The sequence below is a fragment of the Castor canadensis genome, chromosome 5 (assembly GCF_047511655.1).
Source record: "Castor canadensis chromosome 5, mCasCan1.hap1v2, whole genome shotgun sequence".
Taxonomy (NCBI): domain Eukaryota; kingdom Metazoa; phylum Chordata; class Mammalia; order Rodentia; family Castoridae; genus Castor; species Castor canadensis.
Genome location: NC_133390.1, coordinates 126,750,392 through 126,773,286, shown reverse-complemented (window position 1 = coordinate 126,773,286; position 22,895 = coordinate 126,750,392). Strand labels below are relative to the sequence as shown.

The window sequence follows — 22,895 nt, the reverse complement described above, 5'->3', positions numbered from 1 at the left end:
CCCCAACTTGCCGCAGGATTTTGAGGATTATACTTGCATTCTGTGAGATCACCTGGGTATTCTTCCAGCCTTTCTGGGTATTTGGCATGAGGAAGAGGGGATTTCACTATATGACTGGAACTGTAAGGTCTCCATCCAAATTTTCAACTATGTTCAAGTATCAGCAAGCCAAGTATAGTGGTGTACACCTGTAGCCCCAGCTACTTGGGCAGCTGAGGCAGGAAGACTGCTTGAGCCCAGAGTTCAAATCTACCTTGGGCAATATACCCAAGGTCTTGTCTCAAAATAATAGCAACAACAAATAGCAACGTGCTTTCATCAGCAAGCAATGGAAACAGATGTGTGATGTGTGTTTGGACCGGCACCAGAGACAAAGCCTTTCTTTTAAAAAGTGCCTTTAATATTGGTAAAGCAACACAACTCAGAATTAAAAAAAAAAGAGTTGACTGAAATAAAACTATTAACTAAGCTGATAAAAAGAAATATAGGACACATAGAAGAGGTTTAGAGGGTTAAATGTTTATTAAACCAAGCTTTTTCAATTATATGTCCACATATATATAGTCTGTGAACAAATACAGTACACATGTAAATAAAAGTCTAGCAAATTAGAACCAGTGGAAAACTAAAATTCCCTTTGGACACCGGCACCTCACCACACACCTTTCTTGGGCTGGTGGTGTGGGCTGGGTTATAAAGTTAAATGAAAAACTGGAAGGTTAACTCAACTCCATCTGCTAGGGTAGATTTTGAGAGAGGGATTTTTTTCCATATTATAGTAGGGTGAGTTATAGCAAGGCAACAGTGTAGTTACTTTATTTTGGGGAGGAAGGATGAGGCACTGGGGATTGAATCCAGGGCTTTGCACATGCTAGGCAAGTGCTCTACCACTGAGAAACATCCCAGCCCCTTTGTTTAATATTTTTTTTTGGCGGTACTGGGGTTTGAACTCAGGGCCATGCACAGCTAGGCAGGTGCTCTACCACTTGCCACACATCCCAGTCCAGCCCTTGTATTGTAGCTCAGGCTGGCCTTAAACTCTAGATCCTCTTGCTTCAGTCTCCCAAGTGCTGGGATTACAGGGGCACACCACCATGCCTGGCTAATGTAGTTTTTACATTTACAGATTAGCTGAAATAGTATAGATTAAGTTTCTAATCTAGGTGTCTCCCTCCCAATTATCATAATTAGTAAGAAACATGAATTAAAATAGATGACAGACCACAGTGGTTATAAAAATAGATGACTCATAGAGTAATAAATATCTACAATTAGCAGACACAAACTTATAAAATGTCCCTTTCCCCACACTGTGCAGGCTGTTGTAAGTATGCTCAAGAGGGAGAGTTGGTGGATTTCAGAGTGGAGAGAGTGTTTACAAAGGAAAGACTGGAATACAGACAGGCTGTACAAACATGCAATCCCAGTTCCTCATGATCCTACTTAATAGACACCACAGTTACCTTACAGCCCTTTTCAGATCTTAGAAAGTAACTCTTCATTATCTATGTACAAACTTTAAAAAAGATTCATCAGGAGACAAGCCAAAATTGATTGACTCAACAGTGTCACTAACACTGCTGACATGTGGTTAGCATTTTGTGTGCTTTCCCAGGCTTCTGAGGAGGAGGCTTTAAAATGCCCCCAAATGTTGTGGACACAGCTTTAAAATTCCCACAAAAATCTATTTTACAATAATTTCAGTTATGGGGCAGGGGGAGAAAAAGACCCAAACTGGGTGTGTGGGGGAGAGTCAAAAATCTCACAAAGTAACTAAAATTGCCTGAATATGTAACATTCACGTGCTCTTTGAACACTTATGGAGCGTCATGTGGAAGGGTGCTCTGAACCAATCTCATCTGAAAAAGGTTCCCATTCTAATCCTAGAACTAGAACACTTATTCCACATAATGTGCGTCTCAGCGAGGCTGGCATCTACTTGGCTGTACTTGACGGCGTCACCCTTAAGCTTCATCATAGATTCACAGCAGAACAGAACTGTGCCACAGGTAGTTTAGTCATCCTAATTTCCTGCAGGGAGTGAAGTGTCTGCTTGAGTTGGCTGAAGGTCACCTTAGTCTACAACAGTGGTCTCTGGAAACTCTGGCTAGTTTCCTTGCCAAAAAAATTCCCATAGCCTAACATGTTTGAGGCCAGGTTCCACTAACATTCTCACATAGTCTATATTTCAACAGTGGTGCACCAAAGCACCTTTTCCCAAAGCCTTTCCAGGGTATACCTGGAATGGTTCCTGGTCCCTGGGATCCTTGCTTCCTATGGAACATGGTTTGGAGAAGGCCCTGCTAAAGTAAATCCTAACATCGTGGCTCTTGGATTGTAGTGAGCATTGGAAGCACATGGAAAGCTTGCTGAACTATAGGTGCCATTTCAGAGGTGTGGGAAGGGCCTGGGAGCCTGCGTATCTGAGTGCCACTGATGCTACTGGGTTTGAGGACCACACTTGGAGTGGTGACCATTGAGACCCTCACCCATCCACAACTCTGGGGCAGGAAGTTATGGCCTCTAGAAAGACTGCACATGGCAAGCAGCTGGAGGTCATATTGGCCTAGGCATGTCTTGGCAGTTCTTGTGCCCTGCATGGGGCTCCTGTGCCTGTCCCTTTGCACAGGTGACCAGGTACAGCACTGCATCTTACAAGAAGAATAACAGTGGCTCCTCCAAGGATCTGTGAGGATTAAGAGAAATATCTGCAGGAAAGTAGGACCTAACAAAAAGCTTCGTCCAGTGTCTGCTGGCCAGAGGAGTGTGTTGGTCAGGGCAGGGAAAGCCAGGTGTGTCTGCTGTCCTTGGCCACTGATGGTTTGTAGAAAAGCTCTGCTGGCAGCTAATGACGAGAAAGGAGCTAGACATGCAGAAAACTGCAGCCAGAGAGACTATATGAGTGGATTATCTAATTAAAATATCTATTTGTTTAAAAAAAAAATCAACTCATGATCAAAGTAGTTAATTATGCTGGCTTTGAGATAGTGGTTCCAAAGTAAAATATTTTGGTTTTGAATACACTTATTCCTCCATTATATCTACCATTTTAATGCTGGTTAAATTGATTATCAAAAGAATGAGAAAAACTAATTCTTCCCTCTGCTCAAATACATATGAATTACATCTAAAAGTTTAGCTGAGCTAGTTCCAGTCTTATAGGCTACCATGGTGTGGAAATTTCAAATGCAATCATTAAAAAGGACACATAATTTTGGTTCAAGGAAACACCCATAGAATGAGAAATGAACACATACATGTTCACACGTGTGTTTCATTGTTTCCTAGTACATCTTAGTAATGAACCGCTGCTCACAATTCATGCATGTCCGTGATGGGAGTATGGTCAAGCAAACATCCTGTTGCTAAGTCCAGGTTTCCCATGAACCCCAAGTGGGAGAGGCAGAACTTCCCCGGCCCATGGCACAGTTCACTTCAGATGTGCTCTGGATGGCTCTGTAGACAAGACAGCATCTCTGGGACAGGCCTGCCTTCATAGCAGATCTGGTACACCGCAGTGAACAACGGGAACCTGGATGGGAGGAAGTGGAAAGATGAGGTTAGGCATCTGATGTATCTCCTAGAACACTGTTGTTTTTTCGTCCTACTTGACAGCATAGAAAATAGTGACCACCTCCCACATTCCTTTATCATTTGGTCCACAGAGGGCAGAGCCTCTGCATTGCCTCTATAAAACATGCTGGCGAACAAGTCACAGAGTTGTCCTTCCAGGGTGAATGGTGGTCAGTACAGAAAAGGGCTGGGGCTCAGGGTCTTGGCTGAATCTAGAATGAACCCAAGTTTCTGTCACTGTTTTAAAAGACTGCAGAATAAATTTTAAATTGCAAGGAGGTATTGCTCTCCCATCTCCTAAAAGGATCACCCCAAGAAGACAAGAGGCAGCCCACACACCACCATAAATAATTCAGGCCTGGAACACTCCTGCAAGAATCAAAGTGAGGACCTACAATTAGCAAAGTTGGGATCTCATGGAGGAAGCTTCATTTATTTTGCCTTTCTTCTGAGATGTGAACACATGTAATGAATAAGGGAACAGAGGAGTGGCTAACAAGCCCCTGGGAGAAAAGGGAACACGATCCAGAGTGCAGCTGCTCAGCGAGGCTTGTTTTTTTTTCTTTAATGGCAGAAATCACTAAAGAAACAACTAACCTCAGACAGACAGACAGACAGACAGACACACACACACACACACACACACACACACACAAAAGCTTTAGAGCCTCTAGGCCGTTCTGAGGATATCCTGGATAGAATTGTATGAGGACAATTTAACTTAAGAGCACACGGTACAGTGCTGTGGCATGGCATGTCTTTATAAGTCTGCCACCCTAGATATTTTAAGGAATGGAAAGCTATGCTACCTTCTGGAGTTGGGGAGGTTTCTCAAATCTAACTCCAGTTAACTGTGGGCAAATTTCAAGAGCCTCGGACCTGTTTACACCTGTGTAAAGTGGGGTGCTGAGTATGTAGGCCTGTGGTGAACTTCAGCGGATCCACGTGTAAAGTACACAGAACGGCCTTGGAATTGGGGTGGGAGGTGGGAAGGCAATGTGGAAATGTCACCTTCTAAACAGTCACAGGATGGTCTCCAGGCCCAAGACTGTGAGCTGTGAGGAAAGAGCCACATCTGTTTTGTTCATGGAGAGCCTGGAAATTCTAGCTCCTTATTTTGCACATCTTAGTTTCCCTGTTCCTAAAAGGAAAATAAGGTGCATGTCCCCAAGGCAGTGTGGCACATGATAACTGGCCACCCAAAGCCATTCTCAACTCACTTCTCCCTTAACAAGGTTGGAAATAGCCCAGTGCCCATTTTCTCAACCTTTCTTTCAACCTAGAATTAGACAAGCAACCCAGGTCCAGCCAGTGAGACATAATTCTCATCCTGAGAGGCATGAAGGAGAAACTGCCACCCACAGTGCTCTTGCTCCTTCCCAAGTGCAACTGTGTGACAGCAGGTGATGCTAGGAGCTGCTGCAGCCATCTTGAGGCTCAAGGGAAGAAAGGCTAAAGGATCATGGAGATTTTAATGCACAGCCACTGAGCTGACAGTGGCAATGTCCATCCCACACCCTTGCCCACAAGTGTCGTTCTCACAGCTGAAAGCACTCCCAGCTTCTAAAACTAGCGCTTTCAGAATATATCCTGTAGATGGGGATATTAATGTGGAGTGTATGTGGACGACTATCTAATCCTCCTAACCACTCCATGAGGTAGAAAATAATATTATCTCTGTTCTACAGATGAGGAAACTGAAGCACAATTTCTGACTGAGTCAGTACTCAACTACTAAGCCATACTTCCCATTTACATATTATGTTATATAACAGAAAACACTACATGGCCAATCAGATCTGTTGGGAGATTCTCTAAAGAAAGTCAGAGATGAAAAAAGGGCAAAAGACAACATTTCATAGAAAAAACCCAACATAAGCCAATCCACTGGTCATCCCAGTATGGACACGAGGACTGCAGACATTTCAGGCCTCTGTGAGATGCAGGGTGTGTGGTGTGGGAAGGAAAGCCTGGCCCTCGAGGAGCTTACTACACAGTCAGGAGCTGACCTGTGCCCTCCCTCCAGTTTATAGATGTCAGAGTCCTAGCCCTAAATATATAGCTGGGTTTGGAGACAGGGCCTTTAGTGCACTTACGTTAAAATGAAGGCATTCAGGTGGACCCTAATCCGATTTGATGTGGTATTCTCATAAGAGGAGGACATTAGGATAGAGACATGCACAGATGGGTGATGTGACAACATGGCCATCAAAAGATAAGCAGAGAGGCCTCAGAAGAAACCCACCTTGAGGCTGTCTTGACTTGAATTTCTAGCCTCCAAGACAGTGAAAGAACAATATCTGTTGCTTAAGCCACTTATCTGGGACACTTTGTTAAGACAACTCTAACCACCTAATGTGAATGCCTTACACATGCTCATAAAGGAGAGCTAAGCTAGTGAATGTCATAAGAACAGAAACCACAAGCAGCTTCAGCATCTATTTAGAAAAAATTGGTTAAAATAAATTGTTTTTGTCATACAGAAGAATGTTCCAGCCATTAAAGAATGAGATTTCTATGTGTAGATGTGAGAGATCTTCAAAATAAATCTTACAGTGAAGAAAAGCAGTACCCACTACCCATCTCATAAATGAAAGGCCATGTTTAAAGGCACCCTAGACTCAGGAACCTCCAGGGTCTAGGATGGGCCAAGTCCATTCTGAACTGTGTCCTTATTTTCCTGTGTTTTAGCTTTTAGTTTTGGTTTTGTACTTCCTGCTCCACATCTGAAGAATAAAAGTAAAACAATATATTCACATAATAGGTCCACATCACATAAGGTCTATATTATCTAAACCCAGGGTTGGCAAACCACGGCCTGAGAGCCAAATCTGTCCTGTGACATAGTTTTTTTTTTTCTACCTATATGCCAAGAATGATTTTCACATTTTCAGAGGCTGTAAAAGAAACAACAACAACAACAAAAAAGCCAAAAACAAACAAAGAAGAGAAGTGACAGAGAACTGTATGTGGCCTACAGAAAAAATGGTATTTACTACGTGGGCCTTTATAGGACAAGTCGGCTGACCACTGTCTTAACATTAAGTTCCAAGCAGGGATCATTACTTGTGGCTGGAGGATATGAAAAAGCTTCTGAGCAAGGACTGCCTGGGACTGCCAGAGGGTGGATGCAGTGAAGGAGGGTGTCAGCAAATGCATACACAAGTACTGGCAAAAAGTCTGGATGGTGCTAGACCCCAGGGGCTGCCTACAGACCTGCCCCTCACTCTGTCAGAGTGGGAGGCTGATTTGCCGGAGACCTTATATCTAGTGAGCCACCAGGTGATCTTGAATGCTGCCCTCCCAATAACTACTCCTTCCACAGCAATGAAGAAGAAAGGAGGGGAAGATACAAAGGGAGACCAGAGTAGTTATGGTGAGAATGAAAAAAGAAATCCAGATGATGGTGGTGTCAAGTGAGAAGGAAGACTGGGCTCTCTACCTGTGCAGCTCAGGAGCAGGTGCTGCTGAGAGGGCCCCAGGGACTCTCTACCTCAGCACAGAGAAGGTGGTGCCCCACCCAACCCAGCAGCAGCATCCCTTACCACAAGCGTGACCCTTTGAATTTCCAGTCAGAAGGAAAAACACGACATGAATGGGGAGAGACATCTGCTCAGCACAGAGTGGAGCCTTAAACCAGGCAGCTACTAATCCCAGGATTCCAGGTCTGCTTTCCTCTGGAGCTAATGACAAGTACAGACCAGTGCCCACTAATCTATCGCCCACCCCATGGAATTCTATCAAGGGCACAGACACCTGCAAATTCCTGTTGGGAAAGCCTCACCACCTCCAAATACCTACGTACTTTTTAAAAAAAGATTTAAAAAAATTATCTAAGCTGGAAATCCCAGCACTGAGGAGGTTGAGGTAAGAGGATCACAAGCTTGAGGACTGCCTGGGCTACCTCACCAGACCTTGTTTCTAAAAACAACATGGTGGGCAAGTGCAGTGGCATAAGTCTGTTATCCCAGCTATGATGTGGGAAGCACAAATAAGAGAACTGAGGTCCAGGACAGCCTGGACATAAAGCAAGACTCTGTATCAAAAAACTAGCCAATCTCTTTTTTCAAAAACAGAGAACAGGAAGGTAAAACAGTATTGTCTGGGGGTTGGTACTAGTGGGAGGGGGGAGGATATAGGAAAGAGTGTAAGAGGGTTAATGTAGTAGAAATATTATGTACTCATGTATGAAAATGGAAAAATGAGACCTGTTGAAACTATTCCAGGAATGGGGGGAGAGGGGGATAAAGGAGAATGAGGGAGGGAGTAAATTTAACTATGATAAATTGTAAGAACTTTTGTAAATGTCACAATGTACCCCAGTAAGACAATAATATGATAATAAAAAAATTAAAATAGAAAAAAAATAACCAATCCAAGAAGGATTGGAGACATGGCTCAAGTAGTAGAGTGCCTGCCTAGCAAGTGTAAGGTCCTGATTTCAATTTGCAATACTGCTAAAAAACAAAAACAAAACAAAACAGTGCTGGAGGTGTGGCTCAGGTGCTACAGTACCTGCTTTGTAAGTGTGAAGTCCTGAGTTCAAACTCCGTCTCACCAAAAAAAAAAAAAGAAAAAAGAAAAAAAAAGGCTTAATTAAAAAAAATAAAAAATCATATTGCTGGGTGCGGGTGGCTCATGCCTATAAGGAGCAGAGATCAGGAGGGTCGAGGTTTGAAGCCAGCCTGGGGAACTAGTTCACAGGACCCTGTCTCAAAAAAAAAAAATCATCACAAAATAGGGCTGGCTGAATGGCTCAAGGTGTAGGCCCTGAGTTCAAACCCCCTTTCCAAAAAAACCCAACAATAACAACAAAAAACTAAGGGGATGGGGATGTAGCTCTCTGTGTGAAAGGCCCTGGGTTTGACCCCCCAAGTACCACAAATAATATTAATAATAATAAATAATGGTATTAAAAGCCCCACCACATGAAACACATCACTGTCCACTAAGAAGGTAAGGAAAATCAGGCATGGCACAGGTATTTTCCTTTGTCACAGGTTAAAGGTCATTCTCTTCCCTGGTGGCACATTTATAGACCTCCACCTCTGGCTGGCTGGTTTTAAAAGCCATTTCAGAAAAATGCAGCATAAATTAGAGGAAAGATCAATGCCCCCTCTGCCCTCCTTTGCAACCTCCAGGAGGGAGCTGCGTGTCTGCATCAAAGGAGGAGATGGGTACAGGGTAAGGTAGAGATGTGTGTGAAGACACAGACACCTGGGCTGACTGAACAGGGTGAGGGAGACACCCTCAGAGATGTGGCTTGCAAACCACCTCCTGGCTTTGAAAGAAGCACTTGCTCCAGGTTAGCCACCAGAGAGCGTCAAGCCAGCTGTGCAGCTCCCTCCAGCCCTAGGCAGTCAAGTCTCCCCTCTCAGGGAGTTCCAGGGGAGACCTAAGGGTATGCACTCCTACAGTTTAGAACTAGAGCATCCCCCACGTGCTGAAGGCTTGGTCGTCACCCTGTGGCACTGGTGTAAACACACATTTTAGGGTAGGTAGATGTTTCCTGCCATCAATGTTCACATCACACAGAGGACTGAACGAATCAAGTAAATTCCAGGAACACTTGGCAAACAGCTGGGCTCATCTGCCCAGGGCTGGCCTAGAACTAGCATCACAACAATGGGAGCCTTACTTGTCAATGAGTCCCTTCTGCTTGAGAATGCGGTACACTTCAGCAGAGGTCTGGGGTCCTTGGAGCTTCTGCCCATTCAGCATCTCCTTCTCCAATTCTTCAATGGTCTTAAAAGCAAAGGATAAAAAAGAAACCGCAGTAAAAACTGGAGAACTGTTTATTTCAATAGAAGGAGGAAAGCCGAATGCCCTGCTTTCCTCAAGGGAAGATGAAGGTAGAGCAGGTGATGGACAGGAGGGCAGCAGAACAACACAGGTGCTGAGGGATGTTCCATGGCATGGAGTGTGGCTCCCCAGGTCTAGGAAAGGCAAACTAGGGCTACCTTTCCAGTCTTGGCGAAGGCCTCAGCCACCCTGCGGTTCCTCCCTCCGTAGCAGGTGGTGATCAGGTCGGCTACCCCACAGCTCTCCAGGAAGGTGGCCGTGGACACCTGGCCCTTGCAGAATATCCTGGCAAAAGCGATCATTTCCATGAGGCCTAGGCGGATGACGGCAGCCTTGGTGTTGTCTCCGCAGCACAGGCCATCGCAGAACCCAGCTCCCACGGCGACAATGTTCTGCAGAGAGAAGAAAGCCAGGATGGCACTAGAGCACACACATGCCCCTTTGCAGTGCCACAAACAGCCCCCGCCCAGCACCACGTGCAGGTCAGTGGAGGTGGCAGTGGAAGAGCATCAGCCAGAGAGTCACAAAGGCTGGTAGCAGCTCTTGTTAGGTTCCATTTGGACAAACTACTTGCCTTTTGGGTTTTTTTTAAAATAAAATTTAATGCCATTTTTTTGTTTTTTGGTGGAGCAATTGAACTCAGGGGCTCACTCTTGGTGAGCAGGTACTCCCAGTTCTTGACTGCTTTATTCAACCATAAATTCATACAGAAAAGTACACAAAAGTTCTAGGTACTCAGCCTGATGACTTTTCACCAACTGACCACATCCACACAGCACCTGATCCAGAAACAGAGCAACTGGTGCCCCTGCTAGCCACATCCCCACCAAGGTAACTGCTTCTCTCACCGCTCACAGCATGGACTCACTTGACCTGTCTTTAAACTTTGTATGAATGGAGGCATATGGCATGCAATCTCTTCTGTCTGACTCAGCCATGTTTTTAATATAGCAATCTATTTTAATTCCTGTGTAGTATTCCATGTGTGAGTATACAGTGATTTATTCATCCATTCGTCTGTCAATTGGCATCATGGTAGATTTCAGTTTGGAGCCATTATAAATGGTGACACTGCGGGCCCCAGTTCATGTCCTTTGGTGACGACATACATGCTGGGTTATTAGATATGCATATGTGCAGCTCAAGTTTCATTTAATAATCTCTAAATGAATGTTTATGGAGTGCTCACTCCTTGCATGGCCTCTCCTATACACAAGACAAATTAGACAGCAAGCCCACCTCTTCAGAAGGTGAGAGTCTAGGTTAGCAACGTAAGGGCCTGTTTTCAGGGACCCCAGCCGCACCCACTCACTAAGTATTGCCCTTGATTGCTTTCTGCTGCCCATAGCAGATGTGAAGAGCTGCAGCACAGTCTAGGTGGTCCACAAAACCTAAGATAGTCTCTAGCTGGCCCTACAGAAGATGCTCATCCAACTCTCTCCCAACAGGAAAAATAAAATTGTACACAAATAATTATAACACTCAGCAGAAAGCAAGATCCAAATGTCACCAAAACCCTGAAATTTCATTTCAACACATGTGTCTTGGCATATGCCTGTGAGAGAAGTGCCTCACTGACCCTGGAGAGACAGGGATGGAGGGCAGGTGGGGCAAGGGTGCCCCAGGGAAGATGCAAAGACAGAATGAGACACAGCTTGTCCTCAGGACCACGGCAGATGAAATAATGCACGGAACAAGACAGAAGAGGGTACTGACAAGGGGCAGGGAATGTGACTTCATTTCAAGGCAGGAAAGGCTTGCCTGGGGATGTAGCACAGTGGTAGCGTGTGTGCCTAGTAGGTGCAAGGCCCTGAATTTGAGCTCCAGTACCAAAAGGAAAAATAAAATCCTATCAAAGCAGGGAATTTGAGCTCCAGTACCAAAAGGAAAAATAAAATCCTATCAAAGCAGGGAAGGCTGTGTTGTCTGAGCAGGGCTCACAAATAACATGTCAAAGTCAGACTGTCACACAACAGTTCACCTGCCCAGCTGGAGAAGTGGCATATACTGGGCCTCCAAGAGGACCCCTGCTTCCTGGCCCTTCCACCTTCCAGCCCTTCTCCAAGGCCACTGGATGTCAGGTAAATGTAAGTATTTTGACTCTGTGCTCAGTAATATCTGGTAACAAGGCGGGGATGTGTGTCTTATGAAGCAAGCGGAGGATGGGCACAGCGGCATGAACCCGTGACCTTGGCTACTCAAGAGGACCATGGTCCAAGCCAGCCTGGGCAAAAAGTTAGTGTGATCCCATCTGTGGTGGCACATGCCTGTCATCGTCATCCCAACTAAGCAGAAGGTGTAGGTAGGAAGATTGTGGTCCAAGGCCACTTGGGCAAAAATGCAATACCCTGCCATGTACCATGGCTCACACCAGTAATCCCAACTACCCTAGGGAGGCAAAAATTGGGAGCATTCTGGTTTGAGGCCAGCTTGGGTAAAAACACCAGGAGACCCTACCTGAAAAATAACAAAGCAAGAAGGGCTGGGAGCATGGTTCCAGTGGCAGAGCATCTGCTAGCAAGTGCAAAGCTCTGAGTTTAAACCCCAGATCTCAAAAAAAAAAAAAAAGAGAGAGAGAGAAATAAATGAAAGTAGATAGGCATTTTTTTTCCTCTAAAAAGAATCCATACCAGTGGGAGTAGAAAGGAGGTGAAGAAATGGTGGAGGGAAAGTATGGTGTAAATACTGTGTACATGCATATACAAATGAAAAAGTGATATATGTTGAAACTATTCCAGGAATGGGGGATAGGGGAGTATGAAGGAGAATAGCAGAGGAGGTACATTAAGTATAATACATTTGAAGGGGCTGGTGGAGTGGCTCAAGTGGTTGAGTGCCTGCTTAGCAAGTGTGAGGCCCTGAGTTCAAACCCCAATATCACCAAAAAAAAAAAAAAAAGCTGCTACATTTGATATATCATAAGAAATTTTGTAAATGCCACCCAGCACAACAATAAAAGAAAATAAGAATAAATAAATAAATAAAATAAAAAGAATCCAAATTGAATTAGTGAAAGAATAATTTGTCTTAATTTAGCCCTATAAAACCGGAGGTGAGAGTAGGATGGCTGAGGAGCATAGTCCCGGTGTTTCACCCCCTACACGCATGTGTAGCTCTGATGTCTGCAGTGCACAGCATGGGAACATGGGGGTAGATCTGTCATGAGGCCTCAGCTATCACTCCTGGGAGACTGAGTCATGGCACTCCCTCCACCATAAGAAGCACATCCTAGGAGCCCTCTTGAAGCTTTTGCCCACTTACTCTACGTCAAGAGAACACAGTGTTCTCTTGTCCACTGCCAGGGGAGGGAGCTGGGGAACCAAACGCAGAAAGAGGGATGGAGGGTAGAAGATAGGAACAGGAAGGTCCTGAAAGTACTGTCTTCTCTTCCTCAGGGTTGACTGCTGGCTATTCTCCTCCTCAAAAGAGAAAGGAAAAAGCAGAAAAATTCTCTAAACCCGATCAGAAAGCTGACATAAACCTGCATGCATTTTAGACAAATTCCCACCAGTTACTCTGTGTCCTAGAGGGTCTCATAACCCATGAGGTTTTGAGCTCTAGGGCATCAGCAAAGTTGCTTCCAGTTGGCTCTCCCCAAGGTGCAGGCATAGCTGGGGAGGAATCAACAGCCTGTAGGGGCACTCACCTCTGCCTATACCTGTGAGTGCTCCTCCACCTACCTACCATGCAAAGCCACATTTCAAAGGCTCCCTGCCAGCATCAGATTTGGCCACAGCTCTGTCACTGGAACCATCCGTGCAGGACTGTGTGCTTTCGTGTCACTGCACTCAGAGAAAAGGCAGACAAGGAAGCAGGTAGACAGATGAGGCTGCCAGGGACTTCTCAGCCCCTCCATGACCCCTACATTGCAGGGCACAGGCGCCTGGACCACTTCAAAGTTTCCACAAGAATCTAACCTTCCCACCAGAGGGAGTAGGGGGCCACTTCAGAGTAAACCTCTTTTAACAGGACCAGGGGTCCCCACCCAGGTTAATCGCCTTAGGATGGATCTAGAAATCTTCATGCGCTCTTTCCACCACTTATCACTGTCAGAAGAAAAATAAACACACTGAGCCAGACAGAGCATGTTTAAATAGTGTTGGAGCAGATATCCACTGAGATCGCTCAGCTGTGAAAGTTATCATTACCCACTGCACATTCAAATCTGCTTTAAACTATATGCAGCTAAAAATACCATGATTTTCAGAAGACAGAGCTGCTTAAGTCCTTCCCCATTTCCTGGGTTGTGGCACTACTCAGAGGCAGTCATCTACCCCAAAGCACAATCTTTGCAATTCTGCATCAGAGTGGGTTAGACAGGGTTCAATTCCTCTTTCAATCCCCTTACTGCCCCCTCTCCAAAAAGAATGGAAAACCACAGAGAGAAGTCCCTGCCAGCTGCAGGCCATGCTGACACCCATCACATAGGAAGAATCCACCAGGAAATAGGGTCAGTACTCCCTCTTTTTGTAAGTCCACCAGTCCATCTGCTTTTTCTGGAGGCTAAGGAACACCAAGTTAGGCCCACACTTGGGCCACCAGGCTGGGTACCCTTGTATGAAGCTGCCTTAGCTAGAGTAGCAATGACCAAAAGACATTTCTGGAGTTGGGTGTGGCTGAAGTAGTAAAATGCTTGTATAGCAAGTACAAGGCCCTGAGTTCAAATCCCAGAACCTAGGAGGGAAAAAAGAGAGAGAGAGACATTTCTGCTATGATGTGATGTTTTATATCTGCTCTATGCAATACTGTAGCCACCAGCCACACATGGCTGCTGTGACTCAGAAACTGATTTTTTTTTTTTTTGAGATAGGGTCTTACTATATAGCCCAAGTTGACCTTGAACTTGTGATTCTCCTGTCTTGGCCTCCCAAGTTATGGATGTGCACCACCATCCCTGGCTCAGACACTGAATTTAAATTTTAATGAGAAGCATGCTGCCAAGGCATGAGGATGGGGGGCTGCTGCCAGAGACCAGTTCCAGAGCACAGAGCTGTTTTATGACAAGAAGGAAACCCAGACATGCATGCTCACAAATGACTGCTGTCAGACCACAAAGAAGAGGCCAGTTGAGCATCCGAGCTCCTTGTCAGCCCTGCTGACACTGGTTACTGGCTGTGGCTGTGGGCGAGCGGAGGGGCACAATGGAGCAGGCATCAGTCCTGCCATCCTAGAAGCAGCTGAGGGCTGAGACGCAGAGGGAACATGGGCCTGGCATCGCCTTCAAAATGGTCTCTACTGGCATTTGTGTTAGCATTTCTGCTATGCAGTGGTTCTGTAATGCTAATCTGCCCCTGCCAGGTGCCAGTCCTACTTTTTCCTTCTTATTCTGTTCTGTCTGTGGAGCCCCAACTGTCCTGCAGCTGTGTCCCGAGAACTCAGAGATCACAAGCCAGGTCACAAGGGTTGGCTTTACCTTAGGCATGGTGGTGGGCTAGCCCTACAGCACCAAGGCAAGTTCTTCTGCTGTTTATGTCCAAATACCCTTTACTTTTTCTGCCAAGGGACTAAATAAACCCCAGGAGGGATACGAGCCAGGGAGTCTATGTTCACTAACAAGAGGGTCTCAGACAGGATTGCAAGGTGGGGAATGGAGAAGATGGAGTGCACAGGCGCCAAGGAAAGGAAGACAGACACTCAGCCACAGACACAGTGCCACTTTAGATGGTGTACGTCAGTTGAGACAGTCCTGGTCATAGCTGTGAGCTGTCCTCAGCTGACAAAACAGAAGTTTAGAAAAACTCTAAAAGTATTTTCTTCACTAAAAAAGTTATGAGACCATCTTACTTTGCTCTAAAAGCAATAAATAACTCTCTATGAAGTTTTTTTTTTTTTACTTAATTTGAATATAAATATATGCCACCTCACCGGCCTGTGAGGCCTTCCTCTGGTTCACACAAAGGCCCTGGCTAGAGATCAGGCATATGGCCAGGCATGGAGCACCACCACCAAAGCCCTGGAGCAAACTCATATGTCTAGCAACTGAAGCTATAGATTGCCCTGCGGCAGAATGTCAGAATCTGTGGCACAGAACGGTTTACCCCAGTCTACTCTGCCCTTCTTTCAGGGCAATACTAGGAGGACAAGGGTCATATCCTAGTAAAACTGAAAAATCCAGGGAGCCTCAGGATCCTGTGGAATGCAGTTGGCCATAAATAGTCTGGATTTTCTTAACTCGGGGTGTCATGCTTTGCTAAGCAGGTGGTCTACTGCTTGAGCCAGACCTCCAGGCCACTGTCGATTTTTACAGAAAGAAATAAATTTCTACCTTGTCCAGTTACTATTATTTTGGGTCTCTCCTACAAAACTTAGTCATGATGTAGCATCTATTTAAAAAGAACATAGACTGAGCTATATAATTGTGAGTTTTGTACTTTTCTGTATAGGTGTATCTTTAAAATTTACATTAAAACAAAAATATAATCCAGAGGAACGAGACAGACACAGAACACTTCTGTGAAGTACAGTGCTTCTGTGAAGAACAATAATCTAATCCCATTTATAAAAATATAAACTATAACCCATAAAAGTAGCTAGGTAGCTGCTAACTGGAGGCGGGGACCACATGTGCAAGAGTTTTGGACTGTGCTGTGGCTTTCACAAGCATATAAACGACTCAACAAAAATTGTGGGTGGCCACCATTTTAGACTACACTCTTACAATACACATCCCAACAGACCAGAGCAGACCAAAATGGAGTCACTCATGCTAACTGACACATTGTCATACTGAAACTATAAGAATGAAGACAGATCCCCAAACAAGCTCATTTTCCCAGTTACTCTGCTGCTCTAAGTCATAAAAAAGCAACCTGAAGATAACCTATCAGTCCTCCCTCCCCTCATCACTATGTTTCCTTGTTTTCATTTCACAAAACCCACTGTTCTGCCACTTGGAGTGCTTATTCTGGTTTTCAGAAAGGAGGCTACCCTAACTCATGAATACTAATAAAACCCAACTAGACCTATATCTAAATTTGTTATGATTTTGTCTTTTAACAGTATGTTATTGTCAAACCCACTGCAGTATATGCCTAAAACAGATGCAGCTTACATGAATTAAGTTTATTTTTCTTTATTTAATGTTTGGAGATAATTTAATGCAGAATACTTCAAATTAGGATTTTCAGACAGTCCAGAGATACTCTATAGGGAATTTTGACCCCCTTTCTCACTTCAATGATCTTCAGGTCTCCAAAGAGCAAAGTTTTGGATGGAACAACCACCATAAAGCCTAAGATAGTACACTGTAAATTTGTTCTACAACAACCACTACCATGTTTACTTTTCAGCAAAACAGCAGCATTAATTCCACTAGTGTTTTAATTTTCTTTCTTTTCTTTTTTTCTTGGCTGTACTGGGGTTTAAACTCAAGGCTTTGTGCTCTACCACTTGAGCTATGCCCCTAGTCCTTTCTGCCTTAGTTAATTTTTCAGATAGGTTCTCTCACTTTTTGCTTAGGCTAGCCTTGAACCATGATCCTCCTATCTCTGCCTCCCAAATAGCTGGGATTACAGGCATGTACCACACCATGCTCAGCTTATTTTTTTTTTTTTTTTTACAGTACTGGGGGTTGAATTCAGAGTCTCATGCTTGCTAGGCAGGCACTCTACCACTTGAGCCACTCTACCAGGTCTTTATTGTTTTTTAAATGCATTTATTTCATAAATTTTTTCACTAAGAGCTACAAAAATGTTAAATAAATTTTTAGGTTTGTAAAATCTAAGAAATAGGAAATTAACATGAGACTCTTTATTTGGGATGTATATACTTACCAAATTTGAAAAATGTGTAAAGTAATGTGCCCAATTAATGACAGAATTGGTATTAGATTTGAGATCTGTCCTTATAAGGACAAACATCCACTGGCATATCTACCAGTCATTTACAGAATATCAGATAATAAATCTACACTTGGGTCATGATTTCTAAGACTTTCAGGGGCTGAAAGGATTAGATCATTATTTCTAAGAAAAGATGACTATCAAAAGTCTCTTCTCCAACTGCCTTTTCAAAACCATATCTATTAATTTGGAAACTTATCATATTTTTCATTTTTTAAAGTTGAAAGAATGAAGCAAACACGTTTAATTCAAAGTACAATATGAAATTTAAGCTCAAATAACTTTCAGCTTTTTGTTTAGAATACATTTTCTGCATTCTTTTATAAAATTCATGGTGGTACATGTCTGTAATCCTGGCTACTCAGGAGGCTGAGGCAGGAGACTGAATTCAAACCCAGCCTTACTATACAAATATTCAAATTCTTTTTTTTTTTTGTGGAACTGGGGCTCGGACTCAGGGCCTATGCCTTGAGCCATTCCACAAGCCCTTTCTTGTGAAGGGTTTTTTTGAGACAGGATTGCACAGAACTATTTGCCCAGGCTGGCTTTGAACCGCAATCCTCCTGATCTCTGCCTCCTGAGTAGCTAGGATTATAGGTGTGAGCCACCAGTGCCTGGCCACAAATCTTCAAATTCTTGATCAAATAAGTCTGACAATACTCTCTCAGAAAAGCACCCTTCAATTCTATTCCTTTCCTGCATATACCAAATAATTATCCAAGATCCACTTATCCTTCCAGACATCTCCAAAAGTTTAATTCCATTTTGACTGAAGTCTTGTTTCCTTAATTCCCTCATGGTGGCAAAATGTCTTTCAGCAACGGTTTATTGAACTAAGACTGCACATCCTCCCCCAAGCTCCTCTGGAGTAACACTCATGCCACCAAGCACACCAATAGCTGTGACATTATCTCCGCACCAGGGCTCTCTGCTTCTCCTCCTCAGGCTGGACCTCACAAAAAGTGCCAGGAAGCAGGATGGAGGCCAAGTGGGGGAAGATCAGAGGAAAAGCACCCCATAACTCTGAAGCTGATTTCTTCCAAAGAAAGCCGACTGAAAGCTTGGTGCAGTTGAGAGGTGAAGGATGTCCTAAGGGTGGTAAGATGAACCAGTACAAATGATTTTGCATAATTTCTCTGAGTTTTCTTTTCATTTGATCCTTGCGGGAAGCTGTCTTCCTTTCTAGTAAGTCAAACACCCTCCTAGTTTTGAGTACAAAAAGGATTGTGTACTTTTCTATTGGATAATATGGCGATTACTATAAAGGTTATTAATGTGAGAACAGAGCAGGACATAGGAACCACCTGAACAGTAAGGTCTAGTCAGTTTTCAAAAGAGGACATACACCTGAGGCCACTTGCTGAGAAGTGTGGAGAATACAAAGAGCATGAGCAGAGGGTGTTCCAGATGTCAGATGATTTCCACTTCTCTACACCTTTCTATTGTATGAGACACAACAAATGTGCTACCTTTATAGCAGCAAAACTATTATTAATGTAATTTAATATATAGCCATTCACCATTGCTTGGCAGGAGCTGGGGATGGAGGGCTTCATTGAATTCATAGTGCCTGGATATAAACCAGAAAAGGAAAGTTATACATAGCACCCAAAGAACATGGGACTCAGATTTCAAAACCCGTGCTCACGCTCCAACTGTGCCAATACTTGCTGCCTCAAGTCATTTGCTCTTTGGATCTCGCTCTCTTTATCTGCTGGATACAATGGCTGCACTCAGGGCCTGGTTCTCAGATTCCAAGACCCCTAGCTCTGACGCAGGCTATAGGAACAACGGAAACTGATCTCTGTTCCAAGGATAGCTTGGGAGGAGGGGAGCAATAAGGGCCCTCCACCCCTCTTAATCACTGTCTGTGGGTAGCAGGCACAAATTCACTTACAGGCTTCCTGCCAGGAGAAATGAAAGCCATTCTTAGTTCAAATACGAGACCAGCATGGGCTCGCATTAGCTGAAGCTTTTCCAGAATGTTCAATCTAGAATCTTCTCACCCGGCATCCTTTGTTCTGGGAGGATTTCACAGCTTCTCCATGACCACCAAAAACATCCAGTCACTTAAAAACGGCTTTGGAGCAGCTCCGCCAGCGCTGAGCAATTAGGCATTCATGATACCCCCTGCTGTCAAGTGGTCATTAGTTTAATGGAGGACTATTAAAATCACATAAAAACCTCACCAAAAATAAACAAAGCAGCCAAAGCCAGCTTCTTAAATGTGTCACAGGACCTGTGCACATAATGTGAGGAATGCTCCATGCACGCTTAGAATTATGGGAGCCTGCTGCCTGGAGGCCCAGGTTTTAATTGGCTTTAATTTTTTTAATGCTCATTGTATACCATGACCACACATGTACATATAATATTAATTCTAGAAAGTGGCTTTAAATTCGAACTAGAAAAAAAAGATGTACAACTTATGAGAAAGAACGGGAAGGCATTCTTTGGGCTTCATTGTTCTCAGCGTTCTCTGAACCACTACAATCCTCAGCTGACAGGCAGGTGAATATGGATCACCTACCTTCCTTTCCCCATGTTCAACTCCTGAAAATCGGCTTTTTGCTACAAAAAAGACGATGCAAGCCAGGTGTGGTGGCACATACAGTAATCCTGACACTTGAGCTTGAGTTTGAGGCCAGCCTGGGCAAAGATAATGAGATCCTGTCTTAAAAACAAACAAACAGACTCCTAAGGGTAGGGGGTGTAGCTCAAGTGGTACTTGCTTAGCATGCAAAATCCTGGGTTCAATTCCCAGTACTGACCCAAAAAAACCTCAGAAGTGAATCAAGTGGGGTATTCACATTCAGAAGTCTTTTCCTTTTCTTGGTAGATGGCAGTGAAAGCAACTCCCAAGGGAGAATGATCAGGTAGCTGTCACAGCCTTTCCCCTCTGGCTGTTTCCCATGGTCAGGACAGAGAGAAGCCTTGACCAAGGCTTTCAGAGGCAGGAGCCAGGTGCTGAAGATTTTACCTTTACCTCCTGTTAACTTAAAAATTATGGGAGGACTGGGCTGGGGATCTCAAGTGGTAGAGTGCCTGCCTAGCAATACAGGCCCCCAGTTCAAGCCATTGTTTTGGACAGTACTCCTGTACCAGGCCCCACAGACTAGACCAAGCAGAATGGAGTCATTCATGTGCCAAATGCCACATTATCGAATTGAGCCCCTAAGGAAGCAGCTAGATGCCAAGCAGGCCAGCGCTTCCTGAAAGCAGGAGACTGAATTCTTCCTGAGTTAGGATAAGAAAGTCCCCTCTGCTTTAAACCTGACAAAACGTAACCAGAAGTGATGTGGCATTAACCACTCAGGCTTTTCCTCTTGTTATGTCTTTGTTTTCATGTTACAACAGGCTGCTCCTACCAATGAAATGAACATTGGCCAACTGGTCTGCAAGTAAATCTGTTGTAATTATGCCTCAACACTCTGAAGTCACTGGCCAGTGGAAGCTGCTTCTTTAACAGGATCCTTTCCCTCTAGTGAGCAAGATAAACGATTAGAAAAACCTGTCAGCAGGCGATTATTTTTTTTTTTTTCCTTGCAAAAGAACAACCAAACCAACAAACCAGTAAAGCAGCAGAATGCAGGGGGAACGAACTTCTTTTCTGACTAGAGAAACCAAATGTGAAGCACCCAAAGAACAAAGCACTGCAAGTACCCCATATCTACAAGTCAAAACTCCTCATCTAGGAGAGGGGGAGCAAGAGAGGAAGTTATAAACAGGCCTCTTCACTCACTGTCCTTCACTGCAGTAAGCGTGCAGCACAGAGCCAGGCGCTCTTGGGAATTAGACTCAGGAACGCTAACCTCAGCCTCCCCAAGGATGGACTGACAAGGCAGACTTTACCTTCAAAGCGCCACAAAGTTCAACTGTGTCTGCGTCATCCACCACAGTAATTCGAAAATTGGGGGTCTGCAGGAGTTCTTTGAAGAGGAGACCATTCTCCACTATTTTGCTGCCTGTGGAAAGATTAGGAAAAAGGAAATGAAGAAGGCTCCAGCATTAGTTTTCACACCTACTAGATGTTAGTAACCTTTCTCTTACTTCAAAAATATCATGCTTATCTCCCAGAATCTAGAAAACACGCAGTAGCTGTAGAATGTAAGGCCTCCCACGATCCCAGTGATCGCTGTTTTCAGCTTGCCACGCACCTTTCATTTATTGGATCTGAGCATAGTTTATCTCAGACTTGGGAATGTAGCACATATGTGGGTGTTTTATAATCTGCTTTCTGTAAACTCTAGAAGACGGGATGCAATTAAGAGTACTTGTTTTGGGGACTATATTCCCCTCCTGGAGCATGCTGAATTCTCAGTGATTTTCATGTATTTATCACTTTTATTCATTTTTGTTTTGGAGACCTTTGATTAAAAAGTGAAGATAAACTGAGTGTGGTGTTGAACATCTGTAATCCCAGCACAGAGAGACAGGAAGATCAAAAGTTCAAGATCATATTGTGCTACATGACAAGACAGTTTTCATCAATCAATGGAACAAACAAAAACGAAACCTTACACATAAGGCCTCATGGGAAATCGCTGGCTGGTGGAGGGGGCATGGAGCTAAGAAAGTCCACCTCTTTATCAGGCTCTGAATCCTGGATGTCAGTTAACCTTTCCCACCAATCCAGGCTCCCAAGCCAATGCCCCCACAGAGAGATGGCAGAAAGGATGCTGAGGACTACAGCACTGGTTCTCCTGTCTCCAGGTGGGAGACCAGTTGTTCCCAAGCTCCAGGACATCGCAGTCACCTGGTGATCTTTAAAAACTCCTAGCTGGGTGTTGGTGACTCAAGCCTGTAATCCTAGCTACTCAGGAGGCAGAGATCAGGAGGATTGTGGTTCAAGGCTAGCCTGGGCAAACAGTTCATGAGACTTTATCTGGAAAAAAACATCCAACACAAAACAAGGCTGGCAGAGTGACTTAAGTGGTAGAGCACCTGCCTAGCAAGTGAGGCCCTGCGCTCAGACCCCAGGTACCATCAAAAAAAAAAAAAAGAAAAGAAAAACTCTGGTGCTTAGACCAGTGAAGTTGCATCTCTGGAGCCTTAGTTTTTGAGGCTCCCAAGTTTGCAAACCTGATTTAAGCTTCAGCTTTCTCCTGAGTCAAGTACTAGGCCCTCAGGAGGGCTGTCAAATTAGGGAAGAACCAGAAGTGAACGCAGAACAGTCTTAGTTGTAACAGTGCTCAAAGAGCCCATTACACAACATGGGACACTTGCATTCTTTTGACTTACGGTTATAGACAGGGCCCGAGGAGTTTAGTTACCTGCCTTGGCCACACAGCTAATGGGAGCCAGAGCCCAAATTCTAACACTGCTCTGGCTCCAGGGCCTCAGCTCTGTCTCTATGCTGTGCCACCTCTTGGGCGTGGCAGACAGATGAGCAGAAACTGAACAAGCATCAAAACTGTCAGTTCAATGCAGGATAAAAGCAAGATTGCCAACAATTAAAACTACAGCCAGAAGTGAGTCAAAGTCAAAAATAATCCAGCTGGATATAGATGAAGTAAAACTGGCCACTTAATCATTTTTGAAGGTGGGTGGTGGGTATGCAGGGTTGGTGATACTATCTGTCCTGCCTACTTTTGTTCTCTGAAACGTTCCATAATAGAACATTTAAAAATCTCCACCTGGACTAGCGGAATGGCTCAAGTGGTAGAGTGCCTGCCCACA

The 22,895-nt window shown here is 44.3% G+C and overlaps 1 protein-coding gene across 1 annotated transcript in view; it reads right to left on the bottom strand.

Annotated features, from left to right (window-relative positions):
• Positions 1–503: 503 nt before the first annotated feature.
• Positions 504–22,895, bottom strand: part of Gpd1l (glycerol-3-phosphate dehydrogenase 1 like) — a 50,788-nt gene continuing 28,396 nt past the window's right edge. The window contains exons 5-8 of the mRNA XM_020184894.2: positions 21,069–21,181; positions 9,534–9,767; positions 9,212–9,318; positions 504–3,532 (exon numbers count right to left, since the gene is read on the bottom strand). Of these exons, the coding sequence (XP_020040483.1) occupies positions 3,436–3,532; positions 9,212–9,318; positions 9,534–9,767; positions 21,069–21,181 (551 nt within the window). The 3' untranslated portion in view covers positions 504–3,435. The remainder of the gene's footprint in view (positions 3,533–9,211; positions 9,319–9,533; positions 9,768–21,068; positions 21,182–22,895) is intronic.